General features: G+C 35.0%; 1 protein-coding gene across 17 annotated transcripts in view; it reads left to right on the top strand.

Annotated features, from left to right (window-relative positions):
• Nucleotides 1-23,982, top strand: part of LOC138064345 (uncharacterized protein KIAA0825-like) — a 262,588-nt gene that overhangs the window by 215,936 nt on the left and 22,670 nt on the right. The window contains exon 22 of one of the 17 annotated variants that reach the window (XM_068926414.1): nucleotides 8,725-8,781. The exons of 15 other annotated variants lie outside the window; for them this stretch is intronic. In XM_068926414.1, the coding sequence (XP_068782515.1) occupies nucleotides 8,725-8,734 (10 nt within the window). In that variant the 3' untranslated portion in view covers nucleotides 8,735-8,781. Of the gene's footprint in view, nucleotides 1-8,724; nucleotides 8,782-10,148; nucleotides 10,174-23,982 lie in introns of those variants that run through there. One more of the 17 variants, XM_068926415.1, reaches the window with a different exon arrangement.

Below are 23,982 nucleotides of genomic sequence, written 5' to 3' on the forward strand. Positions count from 1 at the left end.
CTGCAATTTTGGGACGAGAGATTGTCTGTTTCTTAATATATTATAAATCTTGAAAATGTGTAGGACTGCCTTACCGCTGTGCTTTATTGTGCAGTCATAAATAAACTTTGACAATGCAGGAGCTTTTTAACTAGATGATTATATAGGCTGCTTTTCTTACAGGTCAACACAGTGCTTTGGTTTGTTGTATGTGCTTACTCACATACATGTGTGTTTGTACATACTCATGTTCAGGTTTGGTCAATGAAATAATAAACCTCAGCAACACTTTCAGAAAACCAAACCATGGAGCCTTGAATTCAGCCCTAATGGCACTGCACTAACAAGTTATTACCAGTATTCTTTTCTATGGCATCATCTTTCTAGAGAAAAAATAGGGGAAAAAAAATAGAAACCACCTTGTTTTCCATTGAGGCCACTGAGGTGCTTAGAAATTTCATGCAATCATCCATGCAATAACACTGTTCCAGATTTCATACATATATTACTGAAATTTCGATCTTCATGACTAATTTGAGCTCCTTTGAGAGACATAGGTGAAATGAAAAGTAAAACAAGTAGAAATACAGTACCAAATATGCTTCAGCGCATGCTGCTTCTGTACTTTGGAACTGATGTGATAAAATATTCAGTTTGTCAAAAAATCGTTCAGAAGAGCTCTGTCACCAAATGCAAGCCAATGCAGTTTTGTGGTTTCTACCTTCTGCTTTGCGTATCCACTTTTTAAATGGTTTTCAACAAGTTTAGCTTTGGTCATGCAAATTATGCTGTTTTGCCACATACTCTCAAAAAAAACTTTCAGAAATATAGCGTGCAACTGGTTTTCAAAACAAGTTTATTATATAAATCCTTAATCCCTTGATATAAGTGGTGAGATTCTAGACTATGCGCTGGAGTACATTTCAGCCAAATATTTATTTTCTAAAGGCTGCAGGGCAGGGCTCCTGATACTCTTGGTAGTTTTAGTCAATGTTATCTGATGGATTTCGCCATGAAAAACAGTCACATTAACTGAGGACTGCCACCTTTCACCAACTGGGCCAGCCAGCTGAAGGAATAATTTCAGTCTATTCATCAATTTATTTTTAAAGGAGATGGGTAAGAATTCTTGTGGAAGGAGTGAATAACTATTCTGGCTTACCAGTAACGGTTCAAAATGCAAATGGAGTGACACACAACGTCATATAAGGTGCAGCTTTATTACTAACAGAATACCTGAAATTAACTTTACACCTACTACAAATAAGTGGAGCTACAGTTAAGTAAGATTTGATCAGATCTTACAGATGATTGTAGGGGAGTTAGGGTTCTTGCAGTGTTTCTCAGGTCTCAGGATATTCCTCGATGCTTTAGGGCAGAGGTTTCATATCTGCAGAGAATGACTCTTGCCTGCTCATTAGAATGTTCACTAGTAGGAATTAAGGACACTGATCCCATGCAGGACACCACATGCTTGGAGTACACAAGGAAACGTGTGTCCCTATATCAGCAAAGAATTTTATCTGTGATTTTCATATTAACAGAATCCTAACTGCTGTAGAAGGATTTTAATGCTATTTTAAGAAAGCAAAATAAGCATTCTTTTATTGCAAAAATTTGCATTGGGGAATGTTTTATTTGTATCGTACATTTTAGAAGTGCCATGGCAAGAAATGGGGTTTGATTTTGAAGAAGAATCATTTTGAATAATTAAGCATGAATTACTCTAATTAGAAGAAAATAATTATAGGTTGGACATAGCTGCTTCAAGTGAGATACATAGAGATAGAGACTATTGGAAAAATAATGCCACCTGATAGAAGCTGAAATAAATCTAAAAAAGAACTTTCTCTTAGAATCAGTATGTAACTATGGCATTTTAAAATGTCTCGAATTTAAAACATGCAAATTTCTTCTAGACAGAATTATTAGTAGGACTATATTGTTGAATTACAGAATCCTCAGTGTAATAATTAAAGAAGGTAGTTTTATCCTTTAAAGGAGAGTTGTGATTAACTCTTGTCTTAATCTCTGAGCTCTTGCTGAGAACTACTGAGAATACTATAGGTGCCTCTTCAAATCATAAAAATGTTGATCTTGCTTAAACCTAAGATTATTTTACAAGTAAATGTTATATAATACTGTTATTTAAAAATGTATTTGTATTACATATATACTTATATAACAACATGGTTGTCTTGCATTTCAAGCGTGAGGGATTTAGGATCCACGCACCATTAAATTTCATGCGTCAAGATTACTAATTTAATAGTTTACTTTAAAAATCCAACTTAGGGAAACATAATATAGGCTGAATAGTCTAGCATTACACACTATTCTTCAAGGACTCTTTGTTTCTTAGAATATCGCCTGAATGCTGCAAGAAGAAATCCCTGTAATTTAATTTTATCTACTTATTCAGGGTTAGGTTTTTATTGAATGAAGACATACTTGCACCTTACAAAACTTAAAATTTGCAACAAAACACTTAGAAGAAACATTATAGTGAAAGTGTGATTTCCATGGACCCCATAAATGTCATCCTCCAATGTGATTACTCTCATTCTGTTACTTCTTGAAATCTTAAGAAGCAAGATGAGTTTTTTAACAGAATGAAAGGGAAATACAGAGTCCTGCACCTGGGGAGAAATAACCCCATGCACCAGTACAGGCTGGAGGCCAACCTGCTGGAAAGCAGCTCTGCGGCAAAGGACCTGGAAGTCCCAGTGGACGAGCTGACCGTGAGCCAACAGTGTGCAGTGTGCCTTTGTGGAGAAGAGAAGACTTATCAATACATTTAAATATCTGAAGGGAGGGTGTAAAGAGGATAGGGCCAGACTCTTCTCAGTAGTGTCCAGTGACAGGATGAGAGGCAACGGGCACAAACTGAAACACAGAAAGTTCCATCTGAACATAAGGAAAAGCTTTTTTACTGTGAGGGTGACTGAGCACTGGAAGAGGTTGCCCAGAGAGGTTGTGCAGTCTCCTTTGCTGGAGATATTCCAAAGCCGTCTGGACAGGGTCCTGGGCAACGTGGTCTAGGTGACCCTGCTTGAGCAGGGGGGCTGGAGTAGATGATCTCCAGAGGTCCCTTCCAGCCTCGAAGATTCTGTGATTAACCAATCCTGTTCTGTCTAAGCAACAAGGAGAACTAAACCGGAACTTTTCTAGACCTCAATACTGGCAGCTTGTCCTCTGCAATGAATTTTACTGCCATATATTCATCATATAGTATTGCTCATTCGTGCTATTAGCCGATAATGTGTTGCTGAAGTTCAAATACAGAAACAAAAGTGCTCTTGAATATTTATCCTTATTACAATTATCATGTCACTTCTACAAAACCCACTGGTGTTTTGTTTTGATATTAGGATTTAATTTTTCCCATTTAATCTTCTCTTTCACTTCTTGCTCTAAATTGTGCGCTTTAGAAAAATTTAGTACTTGCTTGTACCCTGAGACAGGTGAATGAAACTTGTAACAAGTGTAGTAAAACACACAGAAATAGTAACCTTTGTCATTAGAAAAGCTGAAATCAAAACTGATGGCCTCACTGTAGAACTGAAGGCCAAAAATTATTTCTTGTTGGGAGTGGATCATGTTTTTGTGATAAAAAGGTAAGCTATTTTTCATTAACTAAAGCAAGAACAAGACTGTCATATGCACCTCTTCATTGGTTGCAGGCTATTTCACTGTTTAATACTTACCTTTTTATAATACAAGTCAGGGCACTGGAAATGAGCCAAACCAGACATTATTCAAGTACTTAAACTCCTGCAGTCTTATGAACACAGTGTCTAAACATGTTAGTTGCATTAACTCAGTCCAGAGAAAATACATGTTATCTTGACAGCACACCCATTTTTTGTTCCTCATTCTCCTGCTAGGCTGGGGTTAGATTGCTGTCATGTTGACCCATCTTTTTAAATATGAATAATACTTTTCTGTTGGAATGTTTAGTGTTACCCTCTAGATGCTTCTAAAATGCTTGATATTGAGAAAGTGATGTTGAGCATCCCAGCACCGAATATAAACCTTATACAAGAATATATTAGAATTTCTAAATTGAGTAGTAAAGTCTGAACATACAGGTTGTTGGTGAACCTATTCTACTGTAGCACCATTTTACCTCAATAGGCATTTATCCATGCTTTACCCTTTTTTACCCAGCTTCTTGTAAGAAACAAAATTTACTTACAATGTGAATATTAATGCATTGTCATGTCATCTCAACATTTTATAGTTTTAATCTTTATTTAATCTAACAGGGTGTAAACTATGAACAACTTTAAGGAACTCAAAGGTATTGTACGGATGTAAAGTAAAACTAAGGTTGATGTGGAAGAGTCAGTCTCTTTATGAATAGTATAATCAGATCATTCTGGGTAAGGTCTTCCACCTTTCCAGACTGAATAAATCTGTCTATTTTGTTTCTTTAGAAATATAACTTCAAAAAAGAATGGAAAAAAGATTTCCTTTTAGAATTTAATTGCTGAAATGTGTTTATAATAAAAAAAGCAGTGAAAAAAATGGGACATTTAATTATGACTTAAAATGATTGAAATTCCAGTGCACCTGTTTAATCAAAAGAAAATAATGTATGCATAGTAAAGTCTTTTTTTCTATTATGCTTTTGATGACAATAGCAGGGTATTAAAATATAATAGGAAAAGTAACATCTAATGTTCTATTTGTTGTGTCACTAGATAGAATAACTATTGGTACTGGAAAATTTTTATAAAATTATGCTATATCAAGCTTTAAGTTTCTAATTCAGCTTCATTTGATTACCATCTTAAGTTAAGTGTTCACCCAAATATACAATTAGATACTTGGTATATCCTGGTGTTTTACCAAAAATGAATTATCCTCAGATATATTTGTATAGAGTATTCCAAAGTTAGTACCAAGATACATGACCAATTCTGCTTATACTATGAGAGAGCTTTTACATGATCCAAAACTTTTTCCTCCTTTTCATGCAACTAAGCCTTCATTCTGTAAGCAGCATGGACTGTGCTGTTGCTGAATCATGGTTGTGCAGTGGATAGAACTGCTCTATGAATAACCTCTGCTTCATTCCTGCTTTAGTTGAAATGTGTGAACGGGCAACTGCTGTAGAAAAAAAAGGCTTCTGGCAGTTGAACGATGTGCTGAATGATTCCAGTCTTGTCCCTTCCACAGAGTTTGTGGAGGATGCAGATCAGGTTACTTGAAACAGTTTTGTATGTATGTCATGCGTGTGCGCTCCTAGTTTTTGAAATATTGAACTTGAGAACATGCAGTGTTATCTGGAGAAGACATGAACATTCACCGCTCTAGATGAAATCTCTGGAAAATGGTTCTGAGAATAAAAAACACTGTATGGTGCTGAATATTCTGGAAGAATGGCTTAATGGTGTTTCAAAATGGGTATTCAAATTTCACTTTAATTTCTGTGTCCCCGTTTAGCATTCCCATATGTAGGGATACATTAAATAGGGGTAGCATCTATTCATCTTGGAATATGTTGTAAAAATATTTTCTTTGGTGTTTGTGAAGCAGACAGGTACTCGAGTGGTAGTAGCAGTGGAAAAGCCTAGGACAATAATAATAATAATACAAGCTTAGAAAGGTGTGGTAAATTAGACATAAAGGCATCTGTTGAATGCTTAATAGAAAATACAATACCTAATACCATTCATTAAGAGATTGCTCTCTGTTTTCTGCCTGAAAAAGCCAGGAGTAGATTAAAAAAAAAAAGCATATGAAGTTTAATCATCAAATTCATAGGTAACCTTAATCCTGGCATTTTCAAATTTTAAAGTGCCTGACTTTAAAACTTCTTTTAGCAAAATTTTTATGTCTGTGAGAGGATATAACATTGTGGATTATGCCGTAGCATTATCTAGTAGATAAGGGGGAAAAAAACCCACTTATAAGTGGGTCAGCCTTTGGTAAAAGGCAGTTACCAAATATTCTGGACATAGTGTTCAGAAAGTATTTGTATAACAGGGAGAGGATTAAATTTCTTTTTAATGTAACTTTTGTCTAGCTATTTTTCTAATGCATATCTTGTTTTCAACAACTTCAGATTACTGAAAAATAGTTTATATATATATATATATGGAAGTATCTATGTAATCTTTGTCTGGTCCTTTAATATAATTTCTAATTCAGTTTTTGTCTCCAGTTTTTCAGTAGACTAAGTATCAATACAACCCTCCAGATATGCAGAATAATGACCTTCTATGTATATATTAATGTTTTTTTGCATCTGAAGAACTTATAGTCCAAAGCACCAGTTGCATACACTGAGATTTAAAGAAATAATTCATTTTACTTTCTTTTTACTTGTCTTCTCATTTCTGAGTCTTTATTTTGCACATATGCAATCCTTTCTGCAAAAATAAGACTGTGGTTTTATTACATAATCTCGCCACTCCAAGGACTGATACCTCTATTAGCAGTGCTCTTTCATTCTGCTGGAGCAGTTCCTTATGGATCGAAGTCATGGGATTAATTCATTATATGTTTAATGTATAGGTGTCCCAAGGGCCAGGTGCATATAACTTATCACATATCCCACCTAGCATCCATTCAGTACTTCCTCTATAGCATGTGATCATGCATGGACACACCCCAAACAAATGCTTGGACACATTTGAAAGTCCAGCATTGTGAGGGCTGCATTTGGTTGAATTGGTATGGTCTGTAAGGGTGTGCTTATGGATTATAGGCTGGCATCACTGTTTTAACTCAAATGGTAAATATAGTGAAAAATACAACATTTTCCTGTGTTGTGGTCTTTAAAAGCAACAAAAAACATTTTCTGTGAGATATCGTAAATACTGATTGGTTAAATTTGCACAGGTGTTTTCCTCCTTGGAATCCTAAGTGCTGAGTTAGTAAAACATGATACCCTAACTGAGGTAACAAATGTATAGGCTTTGAACAGTCACCTGTTTTTAAAATACAGTCTGCATAGACCTTAGTGAAAATGCACATCTAATTGTTTAAGGAACATCTATCATTCTATCCAAAGCATCTTTATTGTATGGAATTGAGAGTCTTTTTTAGTAAGATGAACAGGAGACATTTCTCTCTCTCTTTTTAATACTACTGGTGGTCAGTCTCTTACAGAAAATGTTTTAAACATAAAATTATACTAGGTAGGGTCTCAAGTCACATTTTTTAAATACTGCAGATTAGAATAGATAATTTTGGCCTTCTTACTACTGGAGAACATCTTATCCATGCTCTTACCTATGTTTAAAACAGTTACCCTCTGATCTGCAGTGTCTTTGAATTTAAAGATCTAAATTAGTACCATCTGTTGAGTTATTTCATTCTCTTTTCTGTGGCCTAAGGAAACAGTGATTTTTGAGAGCTAATTTATTGTTAACGCTCTTCATTCAAAGAGGTCACCTACAACTTTTTGTGAAATGCAGTAGAAAAATTATAAGAAAAAGTAAGCTACCACTTCAGCATTTTTGCAGCCATATCTCTTCCTCAGATGTTTACATGTCTGAGAAAATTACAACTGTGAAAACACATTTGAATTAGTTCTTTTCACTTTTACAGTATAGTTTATCTTCTCTCCTTGCACATAAGTAAATGCTGCAACCATCGACAGAAGAAAGACTTACCAATAATATTGCGATGAGCAGATAAATGTGTGAACTGAACAAATCTTGACTGTCAGATGTAAGCTTTTCTAGGATTCATGGGTAATGCTCTATCACTGGTGCAAAACATCGACATAATTTCCTTTCTCTACAAGTTTTTACTGGCCAGCATGCATTGGGGAGTAGTGTGCTCAGTCATAATCATGCTCCACAAAGGCTGGAAATGTTCCCTTTGAGCTTCCAATCATTAGGCCAGCTGAAGTAAAGACAAGCCCATTGACAAGTGAGAATGGCAATAATTTATTTTCTATTGATGGGTTGTGACAAATCATGTTTGGAGCAGTGGCAGCATACTGTGGGACTACATAAAGAAAGACTGCGATGGGCCTAGATGAAGCTCTTCACAGCTCATTTAGTCCAAATGTAGCCACCTGGGTGGTGAATCGGTTCAACATACCAACCCAGGCATTCCAGCACAAAATTAGATCACTTACAGGCAAACTATATAGGGGTTCTTTCAAGACATTAATCAACAGGGCTGAGCTGTCAAAATGCAGATTTCAAAATTAAGAAACACAAGAGAGATTAAAATATAGCAATGTCAGAAATTCAAAAAGAGAATTTCTACCAAGTAATTCCAGGTATAGAAAAGAGCTTGGAAAAAAAAAAAAGAACTTTAAACTGGTTAAGTGAAGTATTACCAGTGCTTTCAGTAAGGGTAGATTTTTACAGATGTTAATTAGTAAAAGCAGTGTGAGGATTTATTTCAGCTTGGGCACACACCCTTCAACTTTCAGCTGACAGGTCAAGTTAATTTATGTGCTTCCTACCAGTGCATAGCACAGTTCATATCTTATTTAAATTTACTTTTTCCAAGGCCCGCTGATGTGCTTAGCATCTGACATCTCATGCTGTTTCAGAATACAAACAGATCTTTTATTTTGCAGGATATGAAAAGCCTGCCCCATTTATTTTACCAACTCTATTTATTTTATTTCTATAGAAGAAACTTTAAAGAATATTGAGATCTGACTCTAAAGGTTTAGTATACATTTTACTTTACTTTTTGTATATAAAATTTTTGTTTCCTAAGAGAATTCTGCTGTCTATATTTTAAGTCAGATTTCCTCTTATGCAGTGATCCTTGAATCCTCTGAATTAACGCATCCTGACCTGAGCAGCTTCAGATGTTGAGGTGAGGGTTACACTTTTTTCTCATATTGTCCATTACCCAAAAGAGGGAGGAAAGAGAGAAGAACCAACCAGAGCAGAAAAGTTCTTTTTATCTTCAGAATTAATCTACATGAGAGCTCTCTTCTATCTGGCATGTGATGGAAGAAAATGTCCTGCACTATCCCTCTCCTTTGCTTCCTGTGTCCCCCTTCATTGTTAACTTGGCAAAGTGGAGAATCTGGATTTTGTACTTGAAAGGAAAATTGTTAGTATCTTTGAAATGTTCTAGAAACCGGTAAATGAACAGGAGTAGTCTCAGCGTTATCAAAATGCTATACATCTTGTCAATGTAAACATCTATGAATTGCATTTATTTCTCTTCTAATCTTCTTAAATTATAATTTTAAAATCAAGTAAAGAGGAAGGACTAAATTTATTATATCTTTTAGCTGATCTTGAAATTCCTGTTTTAATATTGCATGAGGAGATTTGTTTCAAATAAAAGTCAAGCATGATGATGGTTTGTTAACATAATGCGTACAATACAAAGGCAAATGTATAGCATTTAATGCAGCAGGTAATCTGTGAGACTAGGAAATTGTTTCACTGTGTTTTATATACTGTCAAGCTTCCTTTAAAGGGACTGTCTCCTGTCCTTCATCAAGGTAATTGTGTCACATTGTGATGCTCAGAAGCACACCGAAAATATAACATTATCTGTCAAATATCGACATATTATGACACAGAATACACATGGTTTGTTCATACTGTTTAATATCTATTTTTTGAGATTTTCTTTCTGTTTTGGTTTTAGATTTTTAGCACAGCTAATATAAAAGTATTATGAAAATAGCATACCCTGATTGCAACTTCAGCTCTCCGCTTCTTGCATGATGCTTTCTTTGGTGTTAATTTTGGAAATGTAGTAGTGAATTTTTCTAAATAATGCATTATACTAGGCGTTTGAAAATTTTATTTTTATTTGGTATTATTTTGTCCTCTGCGGTAACATGACAGGGTAAGTGTCTTGCATAAAAACCAAGATCATCACTCTTTTTCATTGCCTATCAACCAGTTTGTGCTTAACCAAGCATTTATTTATTAGTTCTTAATCATAAGGTCTACAAGGTTACTACACCTGAGAGAAAAATCTGTAAGACAGGCTTTCTAATTAATCACTGGGAGGGTTCAAGAAGATCTTGTTATTTCTGTGTACAGTACAATTTATGTAGTCTATTACAAGTGTTGATTGCTAAAACTGCAGCTCCTTTTTGTTTCTTTAGATCTGTAGTTCTTTTTGTGCTCTTTATCATTCTCTTCATTCTATTTTTAAAGACACGCATATGAAGGTGTGTATATAGAGACAGAGGCTAACCTTGTTATTGTCAGTTTGTAGAAAAGACTGGTAAGAAAGAAGGGAAAAAGAACAATGTCGATGGTACCAAATCCAAACATGGACTGACTGAGGAGGAAGAAAAAGTCAAAGTAAATATTCCATATCAAAATGATACTCACATAGCTAACAAACAATGCAAACGGAAATTCCTGCAAAATGATTCAAGATAGCCGTTACTGTCTGTGTTGCCTTATTTTCTCTTAAGTGTCAGAATCTGTTAAATGTGACCATTTAATAATGAGAGCTGCTAGATCTTTTCACTTGGGTTAGACAGAGCTCTTGCTGTTAGAATATAGGACCTATCAAAAGTGAAAAAAGCTGGAGAAAAATTTAATTTCTCATAGTATTCATATGCTGATATTCTGCATAACAAATCCTTCTTTTAAAATCAGGCAGGAAAGTTTAGAAAAGGAGTTTCTGCCACACCAGCTTGCCCACAACTGAGCTATTGTCAAGTATTAGGGAAACTTCCATATGGCACTATGACCAGGAGGAACAGGGAAGCCAGAGGAAACATCCCTTTAGTCACCATTATCATAATAGAAAAAAACTGCCTTTACTGATCCTTATGAATGTACTCTTTCTTAATTTATAAGGAAATCATTTGCAGCAAACAGATATTTTGAGAAGAATATATACAAAATTCAGCTATATGCCATTGCAAATCTCCATACAGAAAGCTTAAGAGCTGTGTTGCCCATGTTCTTATAAGGAAACAAACTTAAGTCTGTTTACTGAATTCCCTCCTTGAGCGACTAAAAGACATATTATTTTTCTTGCCGTATACATAGATCAGCACTACTTTGCCCCTGCCTATCCACAAGCCTTTTTCCTCTTCTGTGTTAGCAATTTACTCTTCTTTTGTTATCTTATCTGCATGCTTTCCTGCCATACATCTTGAGCTCATCCACCACACTACTATCTTCCCTGAATTTCAGCCTCTTTTGAAGAGGCTTTTTTTTGCAAAAGAATGTCCTCACCTCTTCTGCAGGTGATGTTTCCACAGCGAGTAGTAGTGAGGGAATTCATTGTTTAGACTTTGGTTCCTGAGGTTTCACCTATTTCATTAGAACATGGGAGGGAGCCTTCAAACTACTGAGTATCACCAAATGCTGTGGTGGGTTCCACTTTGGATTTCTGCATGCTTAAGTAAATCTATGCCTTGAATCTCATTTGAAATACATAGAGAAAAAGCCAAACCTTTCCCTCTCTCTCTCCTTCTTACTCATGAAAGTTTCTCCCACAGGTGCATTTTGTATAGTTTGCTAGCACTGGATCTACAGTTTAAATAAAATAAATTAAGAAATCATTGCAAGTAGGTAGGGGTTGTTACAGGAGGTTTTTTTGTTGGATTTGAGGGTGGTTAAAGGATGGAACAAGTTGCCCCCAGGGGTTGTGGAATCTCCATCCTTCAGGGTGATCAAGACCTAACTGGGCATGACCCTGAGGAACCTAATGTAATTACACCTGCTTTGAGTTGGGGGATTGGACTAGATGACCTCTAGAGATCCCTTCCCACCTATGTTATGATTCTGTGATTGTTTTATATTAGCCTGCTTTGCATTCAGGGATTTCCAGGCAATAGCTTTTAGTTAGAAAGATATTCCGTTTTAGCAGTGTATTTTTTTTTACTTTTGTATTAATTGTAAGTAACTAAATGATTGTGCTTTCCCACAGATAATTATGCATCCATCTATACCTAATAAATGCATGTTTATATAAATATGAATATATAATAAGGCTTAATGCATAACAAAGAACAATCTAGTTATGCAGAAGACTATTGCTAAGAGTTAGCTCCTTGGTGAGATCAGATTAAAGTTAACATAGAGATATTTCACCTTCACAGGACACTAATGTAGTATTTTCTTCGGAGTTATACAGTTGAATTATACAACATTCACCAAGTTCTTATATACTGTAAAATTAGTGTTATAATATTCATTTGAACCATAGTTTTCATTATTTTAACTCTGCATTTAATGGACATGATCAGATAAGAAAAATTTTAAAACTTTTATTCTCAGAGGACTTTATTTTATACATAAAATAGGTCCAGTGTGACCATATAAAGTATTTTATTCTTAATATCTTTTACATAAGTCACCTCTGTTTAATATTCCTTACCTGAAGAGTGCTTCACTCTTATAAGTTTGAAAGTCAACTGGAAAGAATAGCCCAATTATTTTATTTAATGTGCTTGTTTAATAAGTCATGTTAAAGCCTTGCAGTTGTTAAGAATGGCCAATAGTCATTAGTAAGATACTGGAAAAGGAAAAATAAAGGATGCACTGGCATAAAATATACCCCCATAGAACAGCTAATGTTATGTAAGTTTAAACAAGATGAATTATAGGGTGCTACAACTGATATTTGTAAGACGTTTTTTCTTTATAGTGATACCTCTACAGAGAAAATCCGTTATTTTGGATATATCTATGTATTTTTTTGCCAGAGCACTCTCAAATATTCTGGCAGATTGTGTATTTGTGAAACAGACACACTCATTTATTGTATGTGTTGGTTAGACCAACAGCATGAAGGACTGACAGCTTTGTCCAGCTACCAAATAATTTCCTTACTTCTTTTTGGTTAGATATATTATCTTTTTTGACGTTCGGCTGTGTTTCATTTCTAACTGCTGGCTTGAAAAATAACTTCATTCCTTGGTACCCATTGAAATGACGATTTTCTTCCAACATAAACCCTTGCTTTAAGAACATAGCCCTTTGTGGACTTAAAACCAACTACTGTTTTTAACACTTTCTTTTCCTAAGTAAGTGTCAGCAGCAACCAAACAAATCTGGAATGCCTAGAGCAATAGATTACAGAGATACGCTGAGTACTTAAAGTGTACTCTCAAACGATCTAAAACTGAGATTTCAAAGTCACCAATGCTATTTGGATGCATGTCCTTTAAAATCAATTAGATTTGAGCGTCTTAACCAGCTTTGAAAAATCTCGGCCCTTAGCTTTAAATTTTGCCTATCTTTTGCCATTCTTTTGTTAGATGGTTAATAGGAACTAGATTGTTAATGGGAATGAATTGTTCAGAACCTAGGAGTGAATGTTTGCGTATAGGATTGAACAGATATATAACCTGTGGGATCTGGCTGGAGAAGCAGATATCCTGCGAAGGTCCAGCAGGTCCAGTCATCCACACAAGACAGTAGGCAGCGTTAGCAAACAATTGGTCTCACATTGGTGCAACGCGACAGATAGGATTTAAAGGAGCGTTGCTGTTAATAAGATTGAGAAAGAACAACGCTGTTGATAAAACCAAGAAATAGCAAAGTCATTTGAGATCAAAAGACAGAGCCCGATATAAATCTTCAGGCTATATGTAATCTGAAGGAAAAAGAATACTTATGGGTATTCTCTATATAAATATTGATGGAATGACCAAATGCACTGGACAGAAGCCCAGGGCCTTGGCTGGCTAACTGCAACTGCTAAAATGAAGAGACTAAGAGAACGTGTAAGTGGATGCTTGTGCTTCAGACAAGTTTTGACTAATAAGAACATTAAGAACACAGAATACATAATACAGAATATAGATGCTCTTTCCTATCTAATGTCATCACTTAAATAAGATATAATAAATATTAACAGTAAGATCTATTTGTATCGGTTGTTATATCTGAAAGTTGGACTTTCCAGGAAAAAAATACACTGGAAAAAGATTTAGCATGTGAAATTTCATGAAGGTTGGTTGTACTTTGGAAAAGTTTGGGCTAGAGATGGATATAACAGAACTAGCTTCAGTTTTAACTAAGACACAGCTGCTGAGGCCCCCTTATTAGACACTAATTCTTACAAAAACTTCAATTAATTGGATTTTTCACTAGAACTTTTTTGTTTGGTTTAAAGTACCATGTAGATTCGTTATAGAAACTTCATTTAAATATGGATTTAATTAGAAATGTTTTATAATTTTAATGAGTCTTAAAAGTCTTTTGATGAGCAGTCAGTGTAATTATGGTATTTAAAATGATTAGATAAATGCATACTTTATCATTTACCTTTCTTGCAACTGTGTTTTCATGCTGGTTATTTTTAACATGAAGAATTGTTTCATTTTGTGTCAGTTTATCCTCCTCTTCCTTCCACAAAATGTTTTATCTCTGAAATAAAATTAAATATGCATGATACTAGTAGTATTGGATAATATTGAATTACTACAGTTAAAAATCAATCTATGAGAAGAAAATTATTTTGTTTTTGTTAGAGAAGTGACTAATTGATAATTTGTTATCCAGAAGTAAATTACAGACTAGCTTTGTCCTATATGAGTTGTGTCTTTTGTGTTTGAGGAAATTGCCTGCAAAATTGCTGCGGAAGACATGTTGCATTAGGTATAGTGCTATCAGCAGTCTGTTTCACTACCACAACATAAAGAAAGAGAGAAGCTCAGCAAACTTAGGAAAATAAGGAGGTTGTAGAAATAGCAGTTAAAAGGAAAAAAAGGCGCTTGTGTACTTTGTCATGGAATCCACATGAAGACCAATAACTATCACATGCTGAACCTTACAATTCATTGTTCAGAAGTATTACACATTAGCTCCTGAATATCTAATACATTTTTGTTGTATTGCTATTTTTTGATGTTTGGATATATTTTTATTAATGAAAACTGAGCTCACAGTAAGTAGAGTCTTTTATACATAATAGATAAGCTAATATTAGAGCAATGAGCTTAAAGAAAACAGAGGACAGGAGTTTCACATATTATTTTTCAGGACTGCAGCACCTCTCTGTGAATCAGTCAAATCTGTTCTGCTAGAATACTCCAGGAGTGCTGCATTTCCTTGCAGTCCTCATGGGCTACAGATCTTTATATTTATTTACTGTATGAGTACTACAGGAAAAATATACATGAATGTAATGTAACATGCATCAACAGTTCTCGTTCTGCGATTTGATCTCCTTTGTCTTGTAGATCTCTGATAATGAGGCAGCCATGCCTGATCAGAGCAAAGCCTTAGTGTCTTACCCAGAAAAGACTATAAAAGGCGAAGAGACATATCATGATACTTTTTTTGAAATACTGTCCCGTATCAAGCAAATTGAGCTCATAATTCTTAATCTCTGAAGATCTGCTTGCAGGATTCCACGCTATATTGTTAGCCAGTAGCTCCTAAGAACTCTGTTTGTGTCAGAAATTATAGGCTTAGAAATTTTCCTCCTCTTTTTCTGAAAGAATATGAAAATGTCTCCTATGTTATTAGTAGATTGTCTTTCATTCAGTGTCCATTTCTTAAGCGTTAAGAGAAAGCTCACTGGCATTTGAACTTGTGCTTTACCATTAGATACTTTTTATAATATCGTATGTATACACATATAGTCATATTCATGTGTTATATGAGAAGGCTTAAGGTCTTTTAGGCTTTTTTAGAGAGCTTGTAAGAGTTTGAACTTTTATTTTTAAGAATTTACTGCATAGTCAAGCAGTCTGGTTCTCAGTTTTTTAAACAAATTTTTAGTAGGTGCCAGTTCTATTTTGCCATGTGCTACTCTGTAATTTAGTAATACCAAATATAGTCCTGTATGGTTTACTACAATTTGTTTTTTTTGTAAGTTGATGCACTCTTAAAAAATTTTAATACCATTTTTCCATAAGCCCATTTGATTGTGGTTCTTGGACTTTCTTGGACTGAAAGTAATGTGTTTAAAATCATACTCTTTTTGTAAAACATTGTAAAACATGAGTTTAAATCAAATTGTAGTCTATTGCCAGTCATTACCACAGTTGGTATCTCTGTGTAGCAAACATTGATTTTTACAGTGACCTTAGATGCTTGACAGCTGTATGACCTGACAACACCATTTTTGGATATTGAGAATAATAATACAGAGCTATCATGTAATTTTTTCGAGCTTAAGGAAATACTATTTTATATCATTGATATAAAACTACAGTGAACATATTTAAGATTATAGAGTGTCAGAGTCAGATAATTTCTTTCTTTTGTTTTTTTTTCGTGATTTAAGAAACTATTTTTTTGTCAAAACAAGCTTTTAAGCAGTACTAACACCTTTTAAAGCTTTCCTTCATGGCATATCATCTATTTTCTGGGAAATTCCTTACCCTTTTTGTGTGTTCATTTCATTATACTTCTTATGTATATAGTTTTTTTTCTTTTTATCTTCATGCTTTCTTGTTCTGTGATTTCAGTTAGTTCCATGAGATTGTAAGTAGCCTTGGAGATATTTCATTCTTTGAAATAATTGCATCATTTTCTGTACTTATTTTTATATCTATTTCATATATTTCTGCAAGATAAATACCTTTCTAAATCTCTGAATTTATCTGCCCATGATTATTTTATTTATTAATAAATAATCTGCCCTTATTTATTTTATTTATTTATTATTTATTTATTTATTTATTATCCTTTGTCTTTGGATATTATGCTGACTTGTAAGCCAGTCGAGCTTTAAAATATTTGACATACTTTGTTGACTACTTACTATCCCAGTAATACTCCAGTCTTGAGACATCTGTTTACTGAATGGATCCCACAAAGAAATCCCCTTGTCTTTCATTGGTGCTACTACATTGTACATAAAGTAGTTGGACTTTGTTTCTCTGTAAGTATAAGATTTCTGATTCTCAAATTTTTCAAAGTGGCTTTACTTGCAAATCTAGCAGCTCCGCCCGAAAGGAGGAGACTGCTTAAGTCTGTGCCTGCTTCCATGTTTCTACCTTTTCTTTTCCTTTTTCCCATTCCGCAGTCTCATTGACACAACCACCTCCATTTTACCTTCTCACAATTACTGGTTCAAGTCATGAAAATTAACAGCCATATTATCTTGGACAGGATGAGGAGAGGAGGTTAATTGTGTAGATGGTTGGCAAGTTAGGCATATAGATTCAGGCACAAATTTGGGCATAACTTATGCCATGGGATATACTCATATCTTGCCATGGATGTTGATAGTATGCAGCCATTTAAAAGCCTTTTACCAAGACCTCGCAGTTTTTCTACAGATATTTCCCCAATTTTAATCTCTTCGCTGATGGCCATATCTCCTGGTCTTCTAGTAAACTTTCTATCTGTTTTAGGATGTGCAGTCTTACAGTAAAAAGAAATTTCAAGGCAGAGAGTGATACTGTGTATAAATATGCTTCATTCAGATTATTCATCTTTTGTAAGAAGATAGAGGTCAGAGTGTTTTTGACATGAGAATATGTTTGTATGCATTCTGCAGTACTTTAGTTGGGTTTTAAATACTGATGCTGTAGTCTATTGGTGTTTAAGAAGCACAATAGGGATGTTAAAAGATTGGTGGTGAGCAACTATGTAACGTAGAAGTAGTAGGTATGGCATTCATTTAGCTAAGATTTGAATGAGTATACGATAAAGATGAACAAAGCCTTTAGTCTTTTTGTGCTTGACCTATCAAAGGTTCTTATGCTCATAAAAATTTTACTGTAGGCTATACTGAGCGCTTCATCTCTGCCTCTGAAGTGATGTAGGCATGATTTAAAATGCACTGTAAGTAGACAGATAAAGCATACTTTTACATGTTGCCCACTTGCATTTTCAGGGAATGGTTTCAGCCATATCTATGGCTGCTTCAGATACTCAGAAAAACCGCTGCTTAGGATGGAGTGGGAATTCTGCAGCAGATACTGTAGATTGTATGACCCTAAGGCTTTTTGTAATTTCTAAATCTATCTTTCTTATTAAAAATACTGAATAATTAAAACTATTTAAATACATTTGCCACAACCTATTCTTTCAATACTTTATACTAGAATAAAGTTCACAGGATGATCCATAAATATTTATTGAGAATGCTGTTTGTCTTAAGCAGAAATATAAAGAGAATTATAATTTTTTAAAAGAGAAAAAGATTGTACTAACACTAGCTTCATTGTCTCACTTATTGTAATATCCACCATTTCTTTATTTCTTTGGCAGCTCTTTATGCAGGTATTATTTTTTTCTGAAAGCGCTGAACTTTGTGCTGATTTCTGATTTTTAAAAATAAAAAGTGCGATGCCAGGAGTTCAAATATGGCAATGAATGATTACATTTTTTAACTCTTCACTATTTCAAATCTATCCTAATCAGGGCAGATGAAATACTATTGTTAGTGTCTGTCTTGTTCTCTGAAACATGTAAGCGTTTGCAGAGAAGTCAATAGGCTATGAATTCCTGTTTCAAACGCTGAAAATGGCATTAACTGATAGGCATTTTGCCAGATACTGTAGGCTCCACCAGTATTTGATTTTTTAGAGATCTTCCACATCTTCATATATGGAAAAAGGATATCTAGATGATGCATAGATTTTTATCATCTTGACTTTGGTATACTTTGTGAATAAAGAAGGAGAGGAAATGATATTCCTGTCATGAGAAGATTGCTGAGATTTAGAAAATGTTCCCATCCTGCACCAAGATGAAATCCAGACCTTGTAAAATTCATCATACACAGTCAGGGAGTCAGTAGCCTTGCAGGTGGGGATTTCACCAGTACATGGGAGATCTTGCTCTGTCATTCTTACAGGTATCATGAGTGGTTTGAATTACAAAGATACAGACTGTCCCACAGAGGTAGATTCTTTGTCTGCCATGCTTAGCTTATGTACCTATGAAATAATGCCAGTAGAAAGGAATGATTTCAAGTCATTTGCCAAATGTTATTCTCAGTAGCCTGTTATGGCATTAAGTAAATCTTCCCTGAAGCAAGGATTTAAACCTTGTTCTATCACAACCTAAGAAACTGCTGCATGTATCTTTCGCCTTTTTCCTTCAGCCCTCTATGTGTTTTGAGCAGGGCAAAACAGTGACTCCTGAGATGTTTATTTTTGCTATTATTACATTTTTATATGCAGGAAACTTGTTGCTGGATAAATGGAAGAGCATACATATGTCTTTGAAATAAGTGGAACTTTTTAAATCATTGGTGGACATGCCTACCAAGTAAATGGAAATAGGCATCTTGAGGCTACTAAAGTTCCTCTGTGTTGTCCCTTTCAAATTCAAACTTTAGTACAAAATAGATATTGGTTGTATTGTGCTCAAATCACTTCAAGTTTTATTTTTACTATGTTCATGCTTTTTTTTCTTTTTGTGTCACACAAATATCAGGGTTTGTATGTATATTTAGTTAATATATCATTAACGGATTAATGAAAAAATAATTTAATAGACCAATTCCTTCATTATTTATGTTAACTAAAGCAAAATTCCTCAATCACTGTTGACATTAGTAAAGCTAATATTGTAGTTTATTCTGCTGGACAAATTTGAAAACTAAAGCCTCATAATTCTTAAAACAATATTTGTAGATTATTATCCATCTTTCCAAAGAATGGAGGAGTGGAAAAAGCTATAGTAAATATGAGGTATATTAAGATATTTCCACATGTCATATTTCTGTTTAATCAGGCTTCTATTTAGCAACTAGTCTAAATATATATCTTGAGATAGTGTAAACACTATTTACAATGAGAAGTATTCTGTGTGTATGCCTGCATGCGAGTTTATTAATTAATCAACATGAAAACTTGAAACGTATTTAATAATACCATCATGAAGTTAACTTTTTATAAGTACTTTCCTCAAGATCAGTTTTCTGTACCAGAGATCAGAATGCTGTTCTGTAGAGTAACTACTCTTTATAATGAGTCAAAACAGTCAACAACCAACAATCCCAGTCAACTACAGTATAAGTAGCAGGCCTGAGCTAAGCAGAGGGAGCAAAACTCTGCCAGTTTAATCAGGAGACATACTGGGGAGTAAGGTGTACTTCTGTCAAGCGTTAGTTTGTTTTCTGATTTGATCCCATGAAAAAGCAGTTTTGTGCTTTGATACGTCTTGGACTCTAACAGTCATAATTTTACGTTGCCTATTGTGGGCATACGGTATAAATCAATCAGGCTAATTTTCAATGTTTTCTAAGGTTAACGTGGCTTTTTCAAGATCTTTTTCTTCATGGCACCCAGATGGCCCTGCCATCACTAGATGAGGTTCTCGATGTTGCTCAGTAGAGCTGTAGAGAAGAATTGAACACAGTTACACTTGTTCTGCTCACGTTTCTTAACTAGAGTTCTCGCTTAAACATTCTGTAAATCCATTAGAAACACTTTTAAATAGTACATTTACAACTTTGGTGTAATTTTTGCCCAATTTAATTTTCTTCTACTGATATTTTTAATTTAAGGGAACCACAGATTTTCTGTAGTTGCAATTCTCACATGTTGTAGATATAACTCCCCTTTGTAGGGGAAAGGATGACTTGACAATGATTTAGCCTGTTGGACGTTAGGCAAATAAAAAATACTCAAGTTATATTAAACTGGACTACCACTGAACTGTATTTGCAAAGTACAGATCTACTGCTGACTTAGAGAACATTGCTGATGTGATTAGGTGCCCAAATTTCACTTCAGTTCAGAAGTGACTTGAGCTACTTTTTTCATAAGGCAATAGGCAGAAAATGAACAACAGAATTCAATATATTTTTAGTCAAATTTCTTCTGGTTCTCTCCCTTACCTTGGTCCTTGGTTGGACCATGTTGGTCTGCATCACTGCTTTCCAGTATTTTCAACCCTTTTTTCACTGATCTTTCTCTTCACAGCATTTATGGCAATGTTTTCCAGACCCAGTAGTCCGGTTTCTGGATGTAAACGTTAGTTACACTGATACAGGCAATGTTATCTTTCACGGAGATGATACATGCAGTGAGCTGGAGAAAATAACTAGATTTTCTGTTCCAGACATATAAAAAGACTTTTTTTTTTTTAAACATGAGCTTTTCTGTACAGGATTGCAGTGCGCCAGGGAAATAGGAACTAAACTATTAACAGTGAAGCGCACTGTGGACAGAGATCCTGTTTATGCACCTTTATCTCCTTGTCTGTTTTTATTTATTTATTTTATCTATTTGCTTGTCTGAAATTGATTTGTTAGGTTATGTAGATTTTTATCTGTAGATTACTTTATTCTTCTTTGAGATGATATCTCTGTATCAGTTGGTTGCTGCATTTTCAGTCTGGCCTCTGTAATCCTCTGGGGGAACAAGACAGGGTTACACAACCAGTTACTAAGTTTTGAAAATAAAATAAGAAGCAGCTGCTTGGCCTCAAGGCTTGTTGAATTCAATTTTTTTGTATCTAACGGTGCAAACCAGCCAATTTATTCTGGCCTCTCCATCTCCTATTTTGTGTTATTTTTGGCATATTCTGTCTCAATCTCTACCATTAAGGAACTCATTTTGACTCTGTATTAGCAGTAGGCCATTAATGATCATTGTGTTTAGTGCAGTTTCCATACAGTTGCTTTTTAAAAAGGTAGTTCAGAGCTGAAAAAAAGATTGTACATTTTATTATACTAAACATCTGTTTTCTTTAGGTAAAGAAATATAGGCATTAGTCATATGGTGGTCTTTATTGAAGGGACCACATTTACACTATGAGTGTTAAACAGGAAAATGAAGTACTGAAAAACATTTCTAGGCATCTGATTTTGACAGATTTACCTCAGTATTTCAGCTATAACAAACGTTGTAACTGGTAAATATCATTTTCACTTTGATTCCTTTACACAAGGAAAAGTTTGCCTGGGTCAAAGTGACTTGTTCTCTTTTCTCAGGGTTCAAATGACTCCCGCTGAAGTGGTGAGTCCAAAGCCTAGGGAAGATATGGGAGCTTTCATACACTAGTAAGACCACTTGATGAGATCCTTGCTAAGTCTAAAAATGGCTGAAGAACAGTTTATCATTATTCTTAAAAAATTATTGTTTGAACTGAGAGAATTAGTGTCCCATAAGTAAGCTGGGAGTTGGGCAGAAGGCAGGGATATAACTGTTGGAGCACATCCAGGAGACCGTGTCTCCATTGGCACCGAGGCTGGGACACTTTCTTATCAACCGCATGTTCCTAAGGAGCCCAGCCTCAGCTGGCAGAACTAATTGAAAGCATATAGTTAGGCCAGCAAATTACCTACTGGGAGCAAAATAGGTACATTCTGGTGGTAGCTGGATTATACTGAAGGATATATAGGTATCCTTTTGATATTAGCAAAAGACAATTATTTCATTTGTGTGTGGTATTGGGATTATATTCCCTGTAACATTGTTATGCTTGTGTACCATGTTGTGATTGATATTCCTTAATGGATTTTTGTCAGCATTTTCCATAAGGCACTCTATACCTTTAAGATAGTATATAAATACTATGTATGTATTATGATGAAAGATTCTTAAAATAGCAAGGTCAAGTTTTAAAGTGCTGTCTCTGGCATTTATCTACAACACTTTGCCATGCCATATAGAAATATCCTATGATGCCATCTTTAGTTACATGAATACATAGTAGTCAGAGCCAAATGCAGCTGCAGCATGCATAAGGAGGGACAATGATGCCATATGTGACAGTGTTACGTAATGAAGGGGCTAATGTTTCCTTTAGTAGGAAATTCCTGCTAGACAGGTGTTTTGTCAATTCCAGCTAGAATTTCTGTAGGTGTGAAAGAGACTCTGTGTTTGCATGCCATCTGGGGTAGTTCCACGTGAAATGATGAAATAAGATGAAATGCGGAGAGGCTATTCAGCCTGAGGGAAAAAAAAGGCTCAGGGGGATCTTATCAATATGTATAAACACCTGATGGAGGAAGAGTAAAGAAGAGGGACCCAAATTCTTCTCAGTGACAAGAGGCAATGGGCACAAATTAAAATACAGGAAATTCCATTTAAACTTAAGAAAAACCTTTTGTACTCTGAGGGTGGTCAACCACTGGCACAGGTTGCCCAGAGAGGTTGTGGAGTCTCCATCCTTGGAGGTACTCAAAACCTGACTGGGCATGCCCTAAGCAACCTGCTTGAGGTGATGCTGCTCTGAACGGGGGGGTTGGACTAGACAATGCCCGGGGCCCCTTCCACCCTCAGGCGTTCTGTGATGCTGTGCAGTTCTGTGAAGTAAGTTATCTGGACAGGTACATGCACAATTTTAACAGAGGACTCAAGAACTGTGGCCACTCCAGACAGGAGTTTCTTTTCTTTGGTACAAATATGAAAGGACATAACATTTTACAGCAGCCCATCACTTGCTTAAATTTGAATAAAACTTTTGGGTACCGATAAAAGTTAGCTTCCTCACTCCATTAAATGCTCTGCTTGGATTGTACACGTTTTTTTTTCTGCAAGTTACCAACTGAATATAATTCTTCTAAAAGAAGAAAATGAATATTTTTGTGAATTGGATGTATTAGGAAATGGAGGAGTTTATATTACTCCCATAATAACTTATATTTTCAAAATGCTTTTTGCACTATCATAGTAGCCCCTTCTTAACAAATGGAGGAAGTTCCTTGTTGACAAAATATGAATTTTTTATATTCCTAAACCACAAAGCTGTCAAATTATCAAACATAATTTCTCAGCAGATATATTTTGTGTTTGTATTTATGGATCGTACATATGCCACAGTAACCACATTTGAAAGCTTAATCCTTTTTAAAGTATTTATGTTGGGTTTTCAACACTCATTATGGCAAACCTTTGTAAATTGAAATAAAAGGGGGAGGGAGGAAGAGTGAGAAAAAAGTAGTGCAGGATTTGAAGAGCAGGATATTTTTAGTGGATGAATGTTTGGTCCTTAAGCTCTACCATGTAATCATATGCAGGTAAAACTTATATTTACTTAATGGAAATAAACGAATGTGGACAGGATGCAATCTGTAGACAATGTGGCAATAAACAGATATCATGTTAGTACCATATATTTTTGAACGTTGTTATATGAATTTATCCTTTGTGAAAAAACTTTGCTTTAGATTCTAAGAAGTTAGAGACAGAGTTAGACCAAAACAAAA

The sequence above is a fragment of the Struthio camelus genome, chromosome W (genome assembly GCF_040807025.1).
Source record: "Struthio camelus isolate bStrCam1 chromosome W, bStrCam1.hap1, whole genome shotgun sequence".
In the NCBI taxonomy this organism is placed as follows: Eukaryota; Metazoa; Chordata; class Aves; order Struthioniformes; family Struthionidae; genus Struthio; species Struthio camelus.